At 35.4% G+C, this 16,031-nt stretch overlaps 1 protein-coding gene across 1 annotated transcript in view; it reads left to right on the top strand.

Moving 5' to 3' along the window:
- Nucleotides 1-16,031, top strand: part of LOC148940762 (kinetochore-associated protein 1-like) — a 340,431-nt gene that overhangs the window by 221,053 nt on the left and 103,347 nt on the right. Inside the window, exons 28-31 of the mRNA XM_089105067.1 lie at nucleotides 2,544-2,682; nucleotides 3,570-3,670; nucleotides 5,604-5,766; nucleotides 13,243-13,432. Coding sequence (XP_088961193.1) covers nucleotides 2,544-2,682; nucleotides 3,570-3,670; nucleotides 5,604-5,766; nucleotides 13,243-13,432 — 593 coding nt within the window. The remainder of the gene's footprint in view (nucleotides 1-2,543; nucleotides 2,683-3,569; nucleotides 3,671-5,603; nucleotides 5,767-13,242; nucleotides 13,433-16,031) is intronic.

Genomic DNA, 16,031 nt, shown 5'->3' with positions numbered 1-16,031 from the left:
TCGAAGAACTGCAGACAGGGCACAATTGCAGAATAAAATTTTTGACTAATTTGAAAAGTGCATCGTGCAATGTAAATAAAGTTTTTAGAAATGAGCCTTCAGCTTGAAAGTATAAGAAACGTTATGTTGGATAAGTAATGTAATAACAGTGCCGTAATTTGAGGGGGGGGCAGTTGTCCCCAAATAGTTTTGAGAAAAAATTATTATGTAGCCCATGCCCCTTGACTCTCCAGATGTAGACCTCTCTTGGCCCCCCCCCCCCAACCCCGTCAAATAAAAATGTTGGAGCTACGTCCCTGCGTATTACTGTCCTGTTATTCGACGGTGGGTAGACAGTATTTGGATTAGTTAATAACACAATTTATTGGCCTTAAAAGTGCTAAGCCACGTCCAAAAATACTAATTATTTCAATATTGAATAATATAGTTGAGAAGTACGGTTTTAAATTTGAGCAGTCAAATAAATAACGTTAAATAATAACGTAATAAACCTGACGTTTTTGTTTCAAAGTTCGAAGTGATGAGTTTTTGTCTTCGTGTGTGTAACCTTCTGGTTTTCGCAGAATACCTTTCTGGCTGAGAGCTATAACTAGACTTTCGGTGACAAGACACCACGAAGTGTTACATTAACTGTGACGCATGTGTCACAGGTGAACAGAAATACATTTGACTATGTTTTGCTTGGAATAACTTGTATGCCCTGTTTTAGGTTTGCCGTTGCCGTGGAATTCAGCAATTCTAAAAGTTCATTTTATATAGAAAGAGACAACAATAAAATAAACCCATTGAAGACTGTTTTCCTGGATATCTTTACCACACGGATTCTTTATTCATCATCTGTGTGACGGCCTTTGATGGTTTTGGAAGTTATGGACGGTACATAAAACGAGTAGTTTGCCTTACTTTAAAAATGTATCGCTATCTAAACGCTCACATGGCACTTGCTCCTGGTAGTAAATACTACTTAAGCTATTACATCCGACTCAAACCTTATAAAATTGCAACTAAAGCCCTAAGTGCTAAATCAAGTCGTCCTATTTATGTGGTTAGCGCGCTGGGCTTTAAACCTGCGTCTGTTATGACGAAGATTTCATTCCTAGTGTTGTCAACCATTCTGCTTGGAACGGGGGTCAATAGTCTGACTCTATAAGCTCAGCCACAGTGGACCCAGCTCCAAATATATGCATGGAGGAACCTGGGGAATATAAACAGGAAGGGTGTGTCAAAGCACAGGAAGGCTGACCCCCAGCCTCCCTTTACATATCCTGGCTGAAGGGCTATGGAACAAAATTAAATGTCGCCGTTGTGGACTATCAAGTCTGATGCCACATCTTTTTAAATAGGTTCTGTAGTGGTTCTGATCTCTCTTGCGCCTGGAGTAAAATCTTGATTAGTACCATCCCCCCTGTCTCCTAAAAATTTTTGGGCCAGACTTAACACAATTTTCCATTTATGTAAACCTGCCTTTTTTACTTTAGCCTCTGAAAAATTATTTATTATCTCGTCTTAATTGAATGCTTCTAATTCTTCGCGTTTTGTGTTCAATAACGCTAAATCACTTAGTCACTCCTGGCCCATAGTCAATTTGAGGTACATTAATATTAATTTAAGTTTACTAAACGACCACTCATTACTGGCCACTGACATTGCAATTACTAATAATATTTGATAGGCAACTCTTATATTTAAGAAGACCCCTTTATCTCCGTATTGATAATTAATACTAACAACATTAAAATTAACTAAATTCGGTGTACTTGCTTTCGTTTTCAAGGAATGGTGATAAAGATATGGAAAAAATGGATATTTTGGATTCAATTTGCTTATACTTACTGCCAACTGCGCCATCTACTTTGTTCTAATAAAAATAAAAAATTATAAAAGATTATAACTGTTAGATTATTTATTTGAAATTCTGCACCCCTAAAAAATTTTCGCCCGGGGCAAGTCCCCCCCCTCCCCCCCCCCCGAGAACCGTCTCTGAATTGGTTAACTAGTTTGCAGATTTCAGAAAAAAACATTTCGTCTCGGTTTTATCGTATTCATTCTGAAAAAAAATAAAATCCAAAATCGGTCTCTCATGTTAAGTTCAGAAGCATAAGATTTTGACAAAATTCTTAACGAACTTATCGCCATTTCCAAATCAAAATAAATTTTCTAGAAGGCTTTTTTTAGAGAGGAAGAATCTGAAAACTTGTAAAATATTCATAGCAATATTATAGGATATGTTTGAAATATTTCAATTTGAAAAAAGTGACATAATCTTTAAAAGATTTTATCAATGTCCTATATGTGTGAGCTTTGCATTAATGTTTCCATGCATCTCTTACAGAATATAAGACCGTTCTTCCTGAGTGCAGGGCATGTGAGGGAAAAAATCTATGAAAGCACTTATGTTGCTCAACAGCACTGTTAACCGTCTGTGTGTTTTCTAAATTTTTTCAGTTAACGAATATATCATAAGCCTCTTTTGATAGGTTCTTTTTCACAAGTGTATTCTAGACTGTTTTAATACTTTATCGATAGTAATTTTGCTACCGCAGGTCCCGTTGCTAGCAAAATGTCGAACCTTGGATGAACTGGCAAATGTGTTCCCGGATTTTAAGGAGTGCCTCAGCACTATTCATGACTCGGAACTATTTCTTGGATGCTTGAACTGGGCGACAAATGAGCTTCCAAAAGGTATTATTCTCGTATCATATATGTTCAGAATCTAATGAAAAAAAAAAGATGTGAAAATTGAGGCAAAATATGTCTCTGAAGTATCCCTTGTGTATAATTAAAAGTGATAAAGTAATGCTAAAACAACATTGTCTTTTCTCACTTTGGCTTTATTTTCTCATTTATATCATTCTTTTATATCTCAATTTTTAAACCACTGGATTGACTTTCAACTTTGAGGATTTGTAACACCCTTAGAGAAAAAGGCCTTAATACCGCAAGATTAAAACATAGTTTCTAAGCTTTTTAATGCTATATGAGTTTTGAGAAACTGATTTGACTAAATATATTTTAATGCTTGTATAAAAATGAATTAGATGGAAAATTTAGAGCTCAAGTTCTCACGCAGCCAAAACCTCACGCAAGCCAAAGCCAAGCCAAAACCTGGCACTTGGACCAAAGGCAAAAGAGAAGAATTTTCTCGATTTAGAAAATTCATATCTAATAAGAACCTCAGCTCTCTCTCTCTCTCTCTCTCTCTCTCTCTCTCTCTCTCTCTATCTCTCTCTCTCTCTCTCTCTCTCCCCCTCTCTCTCTCTCTCTCTCTCTCTCTCTCTCTTTCTCTCTCTTTAATACTTCTATTACTCTTCTCTCTCCGTGTCAATGTTTGATTTTTACTGTTTTCAGGTTGAATGTTTTTGTAAAGTCCTAAAGTGTAAATAATAGCTTTTCAGACCTCGACGGTTGGATTTAGTTTCGAATTTATGATAAACTGATTGAAACTATCAATGACAAATAGAATCGAGCACTGGCTGAATATTTTGGCCCTACCTTCAGAGATCCTTTTTTCGTTTTTTTTTTTAGACACTTTAAATTTTCGGGAGGATTTGTCTTTTTTTCCTTTATAGGGTCTGCAAAATTGGCGATGGCTAAATATGCTGTAGAAAGTGAAGAGACCGTTAGAAGTTGTCAGCTGAGCGATCCTCGGGCCAGATCTCGATATGAAACCGTAAGTCTTCACCTAAAGGTTTTCTTTTTTTTCCAAACAAAATGCTTGTATAAACTGGACTATCAAAAGAACAGCCTATTTTACAATCTGGATTATGTGTCCACAATCTGGCTTTTCAGTGTTTTCAGTGGAAAATGCCTTTTGCCTCTTATCTTACAAAGAATTATGAAAGTGACATAGACATCAGGTACGTTTTTCTTTAAGATATCCTAAAAAGTTCAGCAGGACGTCGACTCAAGCTAATTTTCAAATGTCGCTATGACACTGCTGCTGTCGAAAAGTCAACTGTCGCCTAATTTCTTTTTTCTGTCATTGAATCCAGACTCTGAATCTATAATAGATGACTTTTCATATAAATATTTACTTTTTTGGGTTAATTTAAGCCTAAAGCTAACTTCAATAGTCTCAGAAAATTAAAAGCCATAGTCAGAGTTTTACTATATTATCATGCTTAAGGTAAAACACCTTCATGTGTTTCGTTAATTTTACTCTAGGTTGACAAAGAAAAAAAAATTATGATGATCGGCAATTTCGTGAATTGCATTACAAAGAGTGTTTCACCATCAAAATAGCTTACCCTAACTTCTGTACATTGCGCTCTTTTAATGGTGCTGATGAGAACAACCGCGGCTTTCTTAAGTTACGAGAACTAGACATTTGAAAGAACCCTATTTTTGAAGTTACTATCTTAATGATTTCGTTTTTAACGTGCGGTATAAAGTTCACATAAGATTGTTTATTTTATGACTATAGCTGTTGTTGAAAAATACCCTATTAACGTTTTACATAACTGTTGCTGTTGCATGGAAAAAATAGGGGAAAAAAACTCTAGTGCACTGCACTCCAGTGTACATGTTAATTGCAATCTTCTATGGATTCAATTATACCAGGCTAATTGGATTTTTCATCTATCATCAGGGCTGGATTTAAAGCTTTGACGCTTCTAGGCCCAAGCGTTTTTTGCGCTCCGTTTCTGCGAGATTCTGGGGAATCCCCGAAAATTCGGGGATAGCTGATTCACTGAACAGAAAGGAATTGATAAGCCAAAGATAATGAAAGAGAGAGGTAATCCCCAACTCTCAGCTGCCATTCTTGGGAGACATTTGACAGTTTATAAGTGGCCACAGAATTCCTGTGTTGTTCTAAAATCACTTTTCTGTCAATATCTTTTCAATCACTTTTCTGTCACTTTTCTGGCAGCGCGGCGGTGTAGTGCATCAGGCACTTTGACGATAAATCACATCAGTCCAGTTTTTGTCAAAAAGATCATTCATCGATAATTTATTCGCCCCCTGAAATTCTGCGCCCTTAGGTCCGGGCCTAGTGGGCGTATTGGTAAATCCAGGCCTGTCTATCGTTGTAAAAATTGGCCACTATTAGATAAATAGAACAATAACAATTACAATTTTGCATCGAATGATTAAAACAAGGGTACTGTGCCCGATGACTGAAAAACAGCGATAGTTCTTGGAATGACGGACAAAAAATTCAACTAACAATCTACATCACGGTTTCTTTTGCTATGAAAAAAATAGTGGTGAAAAATGCCTAGTTACCCGATAAATACTTGGCAAAAGTATGTCTTTTATCTAATACTTAACGTGAATTGAAAGTAAAAGGAGATAAAGATAAATAATATTTCTGGTTAATGCTAGATGGTGTTGGTTAGTTTATTCTTAGAGTTTGTCTCCTTTAGTGTCTCATACCTTTCGGACTGTATAGACTTATTTGTCTATTAATCTTTTTTTTTATTTGGTACTGTAAGAACTTTAGGTCAGGTGTGTGGTATTTGACTGAAAATTTCTCATGTCGCTGTAGTCATTTCTAAATTTTGGATTTGACATTTTTATAGTCTATTAATTTCTATTTATGTTATTGATAACTCGAGTTTGCTGGTTCTGTGGCTTCAATTTAAATTGTGTAATTTTTGTAGGTTGTTCGTCACTATCGGTTGCTAGCAGCTGAAGATATACTGGACAGATATGGATATTTGACTGCTGAAACGCAAGCCATTCGTTTAGACCCCAAAGCTTTAATAGCGTCCATTTTTAGCAGCTCTACTCCAAGAAACAAGATCTTGGCTTTGAGAGAACACGGTAATAATAACAGTTATGAACCTATAGTTTTGACCTTGATATTCGTTTAAAAGCATTTCGCATTTCATATCTGAGCTCTAGGTCGTACCCAGGATTTTTTTCCGGAGGGGGTTTTACTGAAAAAAAATGTTTTGGAGGGGAGGTTTACACACAAAAAAAAACTAAAAAGTCGCATACAAAATTTTTTTACTTCCCTTTTTGTTACCTATCACGCGTTAGACCCGCACTGCAGGGGGGGGGGACGATCGGGCCCAGGAAATCCCCAAAAAATAAAGACTGATATCGCCAAAATAATCGATAGATTTTTATTTGTTTGAATGTTAAATATACATAAACATTTAAGAAAATTCTCCATACTTGTGTGTATAGGCTATGAGTGGCTCATTCATTTTTAATTTACTTATCTAAAAAACGGACTAGAACTAAAAGTAACAGTGACAATATAAAGCCTGACTTATTTAGGGTGACCAAAAGAAGATATAAATCTAAAGAAGAAGAAGAAGATCGTAAACAACCGACCCTAATCGTATTTCTTGAGGATTACGAATCATAATCGATTCGAAGATGGAGGATTAGATCGAAGTTAGCGTTACAATGTTTTTCTATTGTTTTTTTTTTTGCTTTTTTTGTATTTTTTAATATATATATATAATATATATATATTGTATATATATATATATATATATATATATATATATATATATATATATATATATATATATATATATATATATATATATATATATATATATATATATATATATATATATATATATATATATATATATATATATATACATATATACATATATATATATATATATATATATATATATATATATATATATATATATATATATATATATATATATATATATATATATATATATATATATATATATATATATATATATATATATATATATATATATATATTATATAGTAGTATATATATATACTACTACTACTACTACTAACAACTCACCGCAACACCAAGCCGCCTGAGGCCAACACAGCTACGCACGCTCCTCCTCCACCCCAATCTATTCAAAGCCTCCCTTTTTACACCCGCCCACGAAGTTCCCATTTCCTTTAAATATTTCTTTATGACGTCCTCCCACCCCAGACGGGGACGACCTGCTTTCCGTTTAGCCCTAGATGGTTGGCCGAACAGAACAATCTTTTCAATCTGTCATCCTTCATCCGCACAACGTGCCCTAACCACCTCAACCTTTCTTTCATTATAGCCCTAGAGAGCGGTATTGAACCACACCTTTCGTACAGCCTATTGTTTGAAATACGGTCAGTCAGCCGGGTACCCACAACAATCCTTATGCAATTTCTCTGGAAAACATCTACCAAATCTTCATCCGCTTTCCGGATCGTCCATGCTTCAGAGCCATATTTGACCACTGTCATCACTGTAACTTCTAATATTCTAATCTTGGTTTGCAGACTTATCTTCCTATTCTTCCAGACTTTTTTTTAACTGTGAAAAAACACCCTGAGCCTTGACTATTCTATTTTTAACATCTTCACTGCTCCCACCATCTTTACTAATAATACTACCAAGGTAAGTGAAGCTGCCCACCTGATCAATCTTTTCATTACCCAACGTCACCTTTTACCTTCACTTATTCCTAGGCTTAGTGACTTAGTCTTCCTAACATTAATTTTCACACCAATTCTAGCACCCTGAACTCGCAAAACCTCTAAAACTTCATTCATTTTGCTCACACTTTCATCTAGGATGCTTAAATCATCAGCATAATCCAAGTCCAGGAGACTTTTCCTCCCCATTTGATTCCGTGGTCTCCCATTGCCTTTCCTGTTCTCCTTAAAACAAAGTCCATCATAATAATCCATATACAGGGGGATAGAACACAGCCCTGCTTAACGCCTGATTTAATGCAGAACCAGGTGCTAACCTTCTTTCCTACCATAACCGCTGCAGTGTTGTTCTCGTACACAGCACTAATCACCTTAATGTATTTGTATGGTATTCCATACAAGGATAAAACCTTTACTAAGGATCTTCTATCAACAAAATCAAACGTTTGCTCGTAATCTATAAAACTGAGGACCAAAGGTGTTTGACAACTCAGGCACTTCTCAATTATTAGCCTAAGAGTGAAAATTTGGTCGACACATCCTCTACCTTTTCTAAAACCGCACTATTCTTCTCTTAAAACTTTGTTTGTGACATCTCTCAGTCTAAAAAGTATCATATTACTAAGTAATTTGCTACCTACAGAGACCAGACTAATGCCTCGATAATTACCACACTCATTTTTATCACATTTCTTATAAAGTGGCTTAATTAAGTTTTTCCTAAAATCGTTAGGTACTTCCCCTTTTTCAAAAATCATATTCATAATCTTCAATAACTTATTTCTAACCTCAGCGAAACCATATTTAAGAAACTCATTTACCACCCTATTAGCACCTGGAGCCTTATTATTCTTTAATCCTTTTAGTACTGTTGCTAATTCCTCCTCACAAAACAAATCTTCCTTCACATCCAAAGTATCACAAACTTTTTCATTTTCCTCTATATTTTTTCCTGTAACTCTATCTCGGTTAAGCAAGTTCTCAAAATGTTCGGCTCATCTCTCTTTAGTTTTTTCCTTATCGCTAATTGCGACCCCATTCCTATCTTTAACTGGGACATGTCCGGATTGACTACTCCCTCTCAATTTGTTAACATGCCAGTATAATATTTTACTATTATGCAGTCTAGCTGCATCTTCCAGATCCTTGGAAAATTTATCCATGGCCTCGACTTCACACCTCCTTAGTTCATACTTTAATGCTTTCTTTACTCTCTTTACATTTCTTTTGTTTTCATATGATCTATCACTCAGATATTTCTTGTACAAGTCCTTTCTGCTTTCTATTAAACATATAGCTTTTTCACACATATTCTTAGCTGTAGTTCTAGCTTTCTTCCCTAACACACCTTCAGCAACTTCACAAATTATTTTTTTTTAAATTATTCCAACCATCTTCCACATTATCAAATTTTAAACTCTCAAGTTTAGTATTCAACTGTTCCTGGAAAGCTTCCCTCAAATTCTCATCCTGGAGGCTACCAACATCATAACTTCCCGGGAGGTAGTTAACCTTCCGATATTTCAGTTTTAAATTAAACCTTTACACTACTAGATGGTGATTTTTACTTTTAACATCAATAATAGCGCTCCTATATATCCTAATATTTTGTATTGATCCTATCAGTCTTCGGTTTACGAAAGCGTAATCAGTAAAGTTAGCTGCATTACTATCACGTGAATAACTTGATAATTTTTGGGCCATTTTATGACCAAATACTGCCTTGATTAAAACTAGACTGTTTTACCTACAAAATTGCAACAGTCTGTACCCATTACTGTTTTCTTTTCCTGCAACAAATTTACCTTGGCTGGGATACCATCTATCCCTATTTCTACCAACCTGGGCATTAAAATCTCCCAGTAATAACGTCATATTTCTACCTAGGACCTTGTCTATTTGCTCCTGTAACTGTAAGTAAAATTCATCTGAGTCCCTAGTATCTCTGTCTGTTGGTTCTACAGGGGCGTATACTACTATAACTGATACCCTGAACTTTCTAGTCATGAAATGAGCAATTAGTGTTCTATTATTAATACCTTCCCAGCCTAAACAAGACTAAGCAGCTTCGTTATTCACCATGAGCCCTACTCCCCGTCTATATGCCCCATCCTTCCTGCCTGAGTAAACAAATTTTATATCACCTAATTTCATGCTTTCAACTCTTGGGATAGGAGTTTCTGAATCTACTAATAGGTTCAGTTTGAATCTTCTGAATTCGTCAGTCAAAATGTTGATATGATAGTCATTTTTTAATGTCGTAACATTCCAAGTTACAATTTTCATGTTCTTTAAATCATTGAAATTATTTTCGCCTCAGGAAAAGCAATGATCCCGGATACCAGTGCAGGACGGGGATCACATATTTTCTCAAGTCTACGCCAAAGTGCTTAAGCTGGCTTAGAACCGGACAGCAAGAAGTCCCTGGAACCTCCATGAATGGAGGCTTTGTACAATCCTGGGCCCATCTTGGTCACAACATGGTTTTCAGCACTTGGCGATACTCTTCTATCAACAAGAGTCAAAATCCTGCACAGACATTCTCAAGCCTATTACCTCCGACTCATTATATATTCATGCCTACAAATATTATGCTGCTACGGGGAGGCAATCCATAATAGATAAATTAGTTAGGAAGAGGTTTTTCAGCCCAAAGACGTACATCAGTACATACCAAGCCCATAAGAATTTTACATTAATCAGAATCCCGTGCGAATGCTGTGTTGTTTACTAGGGTATAATATTCTTGAGGGGTGCCTCTCCTCACGGGGAAACAGATTTGACTGCAAGGTCCCCAGTCTTGCAGGTACCCTGAAAAGGCTGAGGCAACCCTTTGCAGAGGCCCTTGTCTATAGATCTGGATAGTACACCCTGCCAAAGTTGTCCTTCTATACAGGATCCTCCTATGATGGTGTTCTGCATCATCATGTAATTCAACCCATTACTGGGAAACGATTTGCCACTCATGGGACTTGTGGACAAACCATTGGGTCCTTTTGAGCGTACATTTGAGGGGCCTTCTTCCTCCTCGGCCTGTATTTATGACCCCGGGCGAAAGTGTCCCAGATTTTTTAATGGACCCCGAGAAAGAAGGTTCGCCCTTGGTCCTTGCCTCCTATAGCGGAACCCAAATAGGCAAACTACGTATACATATGTATAAATCACTGAATATATAAGTTATAAACAGAAATAAGTAACTCACTGACATGTTTAATCTACTAATTATAAATATGTATAATTCATTGAATATATTAGTTATATATAGAAATATATTACCCCGTGACATATTTAAGCTACTTCTTATAAATATATATATATATATAACTCACTGACTTCGTCTATATAAGGCACATACATAAATATATAACTGTCTGACATATCTAACCTACTACTTATAAATATATATAACTCACTGACTATAAATATATAAGCTATATACAGAAATTTATAACTCAGTGACATATTTAACCTACTACTTATAAATATATATAACTCAATGACTAGGCCTATATGAGTTATATACAAAAACATATAACTCACTGATATATTTAACATACTACTTATAAATATATATAACTCACTGACTAGGTCTATATAAGTTATATACAGAAATATATAACTCACTGACATATTTAACCTACTACTTATAAATATATATAACTCACTGACTAGACCTATATAAGTTATACCTTGGTGATTGAGACATTTCGTCCGTAAATGTCCCACTTAAATTTCTCAACGTACTCTTGCTCCTAAGAACAGAACATAAGATAGAACAATTTAGAGGTCAGCATGCCTCTTCTTCTGTTTTGAGTAGTTCTCGTAGGCGTTGGAATTTTCACATCAAGAAAATCAGCAGCTGCTATTGTTCTTGGACTGTATCAACTCCACAATCAAAATATCTTTTTCGTCCAAAATCTCGCCAAACCTTTCGGCTGTTGATGTTTATTTGAGTTTTTAGGGCTGTTTAGAGAATTTGTGTGCAGTCCTTGTTGTGCGTAATCTTACATAACGTCATGTTGTCAACTGGTGCTGACATTGATGTCAATTTGGAAGCATCGCTTACAGGCTAACGAGGAGGAAGTAGCGACGAGGCTCCGAGAGATTTCTTCTTATACCTGAACTGAGGATATAGCTTAGTGGGCATCATATCTAAAGGGACGAAAACTTCAAGAAACCGTCATAACTCACTTCAAATTCTTGGAATCGTCAAAATGACATCTTAATCGTCAATATGACTAATTCTGAGAAGTAAGCTTGACTGTACATTACTTTAGGAAATAAAGCCAATTTCATACATACCTGTCTTTTCTTTATAGACCATCCTATCCAGATTCGAAAAAAAAACCTTGTAGCTATAACTACTATCGAGAAGTTATTACAGATACGATTTCGTGCAAATTTACGACTATTGTTGATTTCTGTAGTGCATGTATATATATGATATAATGGTTTTATGTATTTCAGCATGTTTAGACACCTGCCAAAACATATCTCGTAACCAATAAAATGTTTTAAAATAAAAAACAGAATAGTATGTTTCAAATGAGTACTGACATGAAAACGCATCAGTAACGTCTTCACTTTTTACTCTTTCTGACATGTGCTATTAACAGAAATGTAAATTGCAGCCAAATTTTTTGGTATTTAATACTGTCTTATTTATTTTATCGTATGCCACATTTAAGGCCCTACCCAGGATATTTTTTTGGAGGGGGTTTTACTCAAAGATTTTTTTCGGGGAGGGGGGAGGGTTACACAAAAAAACTCAAAAAACGCATACAATTTTTTTTATCCATTTTTTATACTTTTTTTACGAGTCAGACAAACATTTCGGAGGGGGGAGGGTTCGAACCCCCTAAATCCCCCCCCCTCTGGGTACAGCCTTGGCCAGATTAATGGTCTTTAAAGGACCTATGGTTACCTCACTAAGACACAGTTCACAGAAATAAAAGTGTATTAAGATATGGGATTCCTTTTTATATGACAATTTCGCTGCCAAAACATTAAGTACAAATACTAACTCGCATCTGTTGATTCTGATGTTTTCTTCATTACGCAAATCCAAACAATATATCCTTATTAGAAATAAAAATTCAATAATCACCACCGGGTTTGTGAAGTAAAAAAAAACGAATGTATGCTATTCTCTTTTTCACATTTGTAAACAATACAAAATGTAACACCATATTTTGAAAGTTATTATAAATAGATTAAACCTCAGGATAACAGGGGCCACAGTTTATAAACTAAGTTAAATGATAGCTATGATTGCAATTTTATAAGGCTGTACTCAAGGGAATTGCACCCAGACCCCCCCCCCCACCACCATCAAAATCCTATGTAAGAGCATGCCACTTGAAGCAATTAATTAAAAAGAACTGTCCGAAAAAGAAGTTTTTCAAAGAAAAGTAAGGCTCATATTAAACTTAAAATCAGCAGATACAAATACATTTTAAAGTTCAAACTCAGAACGACAAGAAATTACTATAAAAGAATAAATGAAACCCAAAACGAACAGAAATTAAATAAACAATCATAGCAAAAAAAAACATACAAATAATAATATAAAGGAATAAATAAATCTTAAAGCGAGTAATGCTTAAATTGAATATGCAGTTCAAGCTTAAACGAAAAAAATATTTTGCTATTGAAGTATAATGAAACCCAAAACGAACAGAAATTAAATAAAGAATCAGTGCAAACAAACATGCAATTGATACTAATATAAATTAATCAATAAATCTTAAAACGAGTGAAACTTAAATTGACCCCCCCCACCACCACCACCGAAATCCTATGTAAGATTTGAAGCAATATTCTATGACAAATTGCTCTAATTATTACTCGACCTTTTCTTTTTAGAGTTGAATAAAGCCATTGATGATATTTGTCAACTTTATGAGCTGGATTCATTCAATACACGGTGTGAGCTTATTGTTGATTGGTTGAGTTATAATTCTGCTGGGGATGGCGTTGACCTTGATGAGACATTTATACCAATGAAAATTACAAAATTTGAGAGTGGTACTCAATCTAATTCTGGCATATCTAGGTAAATATTTTTAAGGTTTGAGCACGAATTTTATTCTAACTAGGTAAGATTTTTTCCAAACTGGACCCTTGTTAACCTTGGAATGCTTGGATGAAATTCCACAGCCATAACTATTCCTGTAGCTCAATGGCTTAATTTCGTCAATATCCTGAGGGGGGGGGGGGGGGGTTTGGGGCTAATTTTCTCAAATCAAGTAAAAATGACAGTGAAAACTGAAAAATGAGCAATATAGTACCATAAAGATAAAGATATGCCAAAAGAAAATTGACTAGTTTCTGTGTATGCTTGAATTAGGCAGGTTTATCTTAGTTTTGATAATGTTTTTGAAGAAACTACATTTCAGCTGGGAGGGGGGGGGGCAAAAACTGGTTTTGCAGGTGGCAACCGCGGTATGGGTGGGTAGTTGTCCCCCTATCTCATAGAAAATGACGCACCTATGTGTAGCTGCCATTGAACGAAAGAAATCAGTTGATATGGTTTTGCACGCTACTTTAATCCCCATGTTTTGTTGGACCACTCTTTGTCAATAGCTACGTAAGGCTTTGCCACTTGATGCAGAGACTGCAAGTTGACTCAGTTTATTATGCTGACTTATCATAAGGCTTAAGGTGAAATATTCCTGGGTCTTGCATCGGTTAGCGCTCTAAACATTTTCGGAATATAACGCCCTCTTGTTCCTTTCAAATCGTCAAGATACCTTCTCCTTGTTTCAATCCATTAGTATAAAGAAAGCATTTGAATTAGCATGCAAACTAAAATGCAACAATTAGCCTGCTCCTAGGTGACACTAAGATCAGCTCAAAGCCTTCTCTTATTTACCTTGGACTGTCTACTCGCGAAGCACTGGTTGAGCATTTTTCTGAAAAGGCACGAAGAGCATACGGAGTACTTCCATATGCTTTTCTCACGAAGCATTCGTGAAGCACTGGTTGAGCATTTTTCTGAAAAGGCACGAAAAGCATACGGAGCACTTTTACCTTGTAAACGTCTTTATAACCGTCATATACTCGGACGCCTTTTTTCTGTGTTTGTTATACCACATATTATGTCACTTTCGCCGTCTTGGTCCCTTTTCATTGAAACTGATAAGCGTTCAGTCCGCCGAGTGTACTACAAGTACGCAAAATATCTTCTAACCGTTCCACCGTAGGAGAGAAACACTAGAATTTCCCAAAAATATGACAGTGTTGACCCGACTAATACAGTCACTAAGCGTACTGTCCGGTTTCAGCGTTCGCTCAATCCTCATCGTGACCTATATCGGGCTATTGTAGGTTAGTCTGAATACGAGTTAAGTATCGTTGTAAATAGAATCGTGAAGTGTTTGTTTCTTTCTTTATTTTTGTCCTTTTTTGTGTTTTTTTTTTCATTCTCCGTCGAATAACTTGTGTTATTTATGATGGGAAATAAAAACCATTCATTCATTCATTAATTATGAACATTTTTATTGCAACAAACCTAGGAACTATATAAAAATGTGGTAGCTCTTTTGTGCAGAATATTATCCGTCTTTTTAATCATTAGCTTCATTTTGGACTCACTTTAATTGATTTTGTTTACATTAAATGAAAGTTGTCATTTGTAATTGTTCCTTTTGTATGGAGTCAGGTTAGATTTTAAAATTATAACCAAGAAGCATATTTATTTTTATTCTTATTTATTTCAGAGCCTCCTAAAAAAATATGCTCACCTCTTCACAAATCATCATTTTAGGAAATTGCCACGGACCAAAGAACGTGAGGAAGTTATAAATATAGAAATTTAAATTTCTCTCGGGGAAAAAAAACACCATTGCGTATTAGCTTCACATAGCTAAATCCTAAAGTTAAACTCCAATGATTTTTTTTTTTTTTACTTTTGCTGTGATCGAAGATAAAAGAATAAGTTGCAAAAATGGCATAATATCTCTTTAGCGATATATTGTCGTTAACCTGATCGGTTTAAATAGTGTTAACACTGTTTTAAAAACGAAAGATATATGTCTAGGTTCTTTCGGAAAATTGCGCGTCAGACGCAACTAAAATTAGACTTTTAATTGAGAACCCGATCCGGTCCGGACACATCCGATCCGGTCCGGCAATTCCGATCCGGACACAATACGGTGCAATAGAATCCAACTGATTTTGCGGTTCAGTTAATATTAACATTTTTTATGGTTACATCGACATTAGCCATATCGTTTATGATGATGATGTTCTTTCGGTTAGTCGATCCGATAGTTCTTTGACGCTTGAAGGAGGTTAGGATAATTATCTCGTTTGCGATTTCCCTTACCATTACTTATTTTTCTTATTGTTTTAGAGACATATATTTATCATACCTAAAAACAGCATCAGTATTAACACCCACCCCAAGAAGTGTAAAACTTATCCGAGAGGGTGGCAAAAATATACTAAAATAATACGGCACTAAATAAATAATAATTGTTAGTGATTAATAAAAATGGATTTAGTGCATACGGCCAGATCTCACCTAATCAAATTCGAATTAACCAGAACCTGACCTGAACATAATCAACATATTTATGTTCTGGTTTTCTCGAAACCAGAACATAATTTGCGCTTTACTGAAAAGAAAATACGTTTTAAATGTTTCCACT

This window comes from Artemia sp. Qi Xiang Cuo, chromosome 19 (assembly GCF_049724085.1).
Source record: "Artemia sp. Qi Xiang Cuo chromosome 19, ASM4972408v1, whole genome shotgun sequence".
In the NCBI taxonomy this organism is placed as follows: Eukaryota; Metazoa; Arthropoda; class Branchiopoda; order Anostraca; family Artemiidae; genus Artemia; species Artemia sp. Qi Xiang Cuo.
The sequence above is the reverse complement of the archived record's forward strand: the minus strand, read 5'-3'. Positions and strand labels throughout refer to the sequence as shown.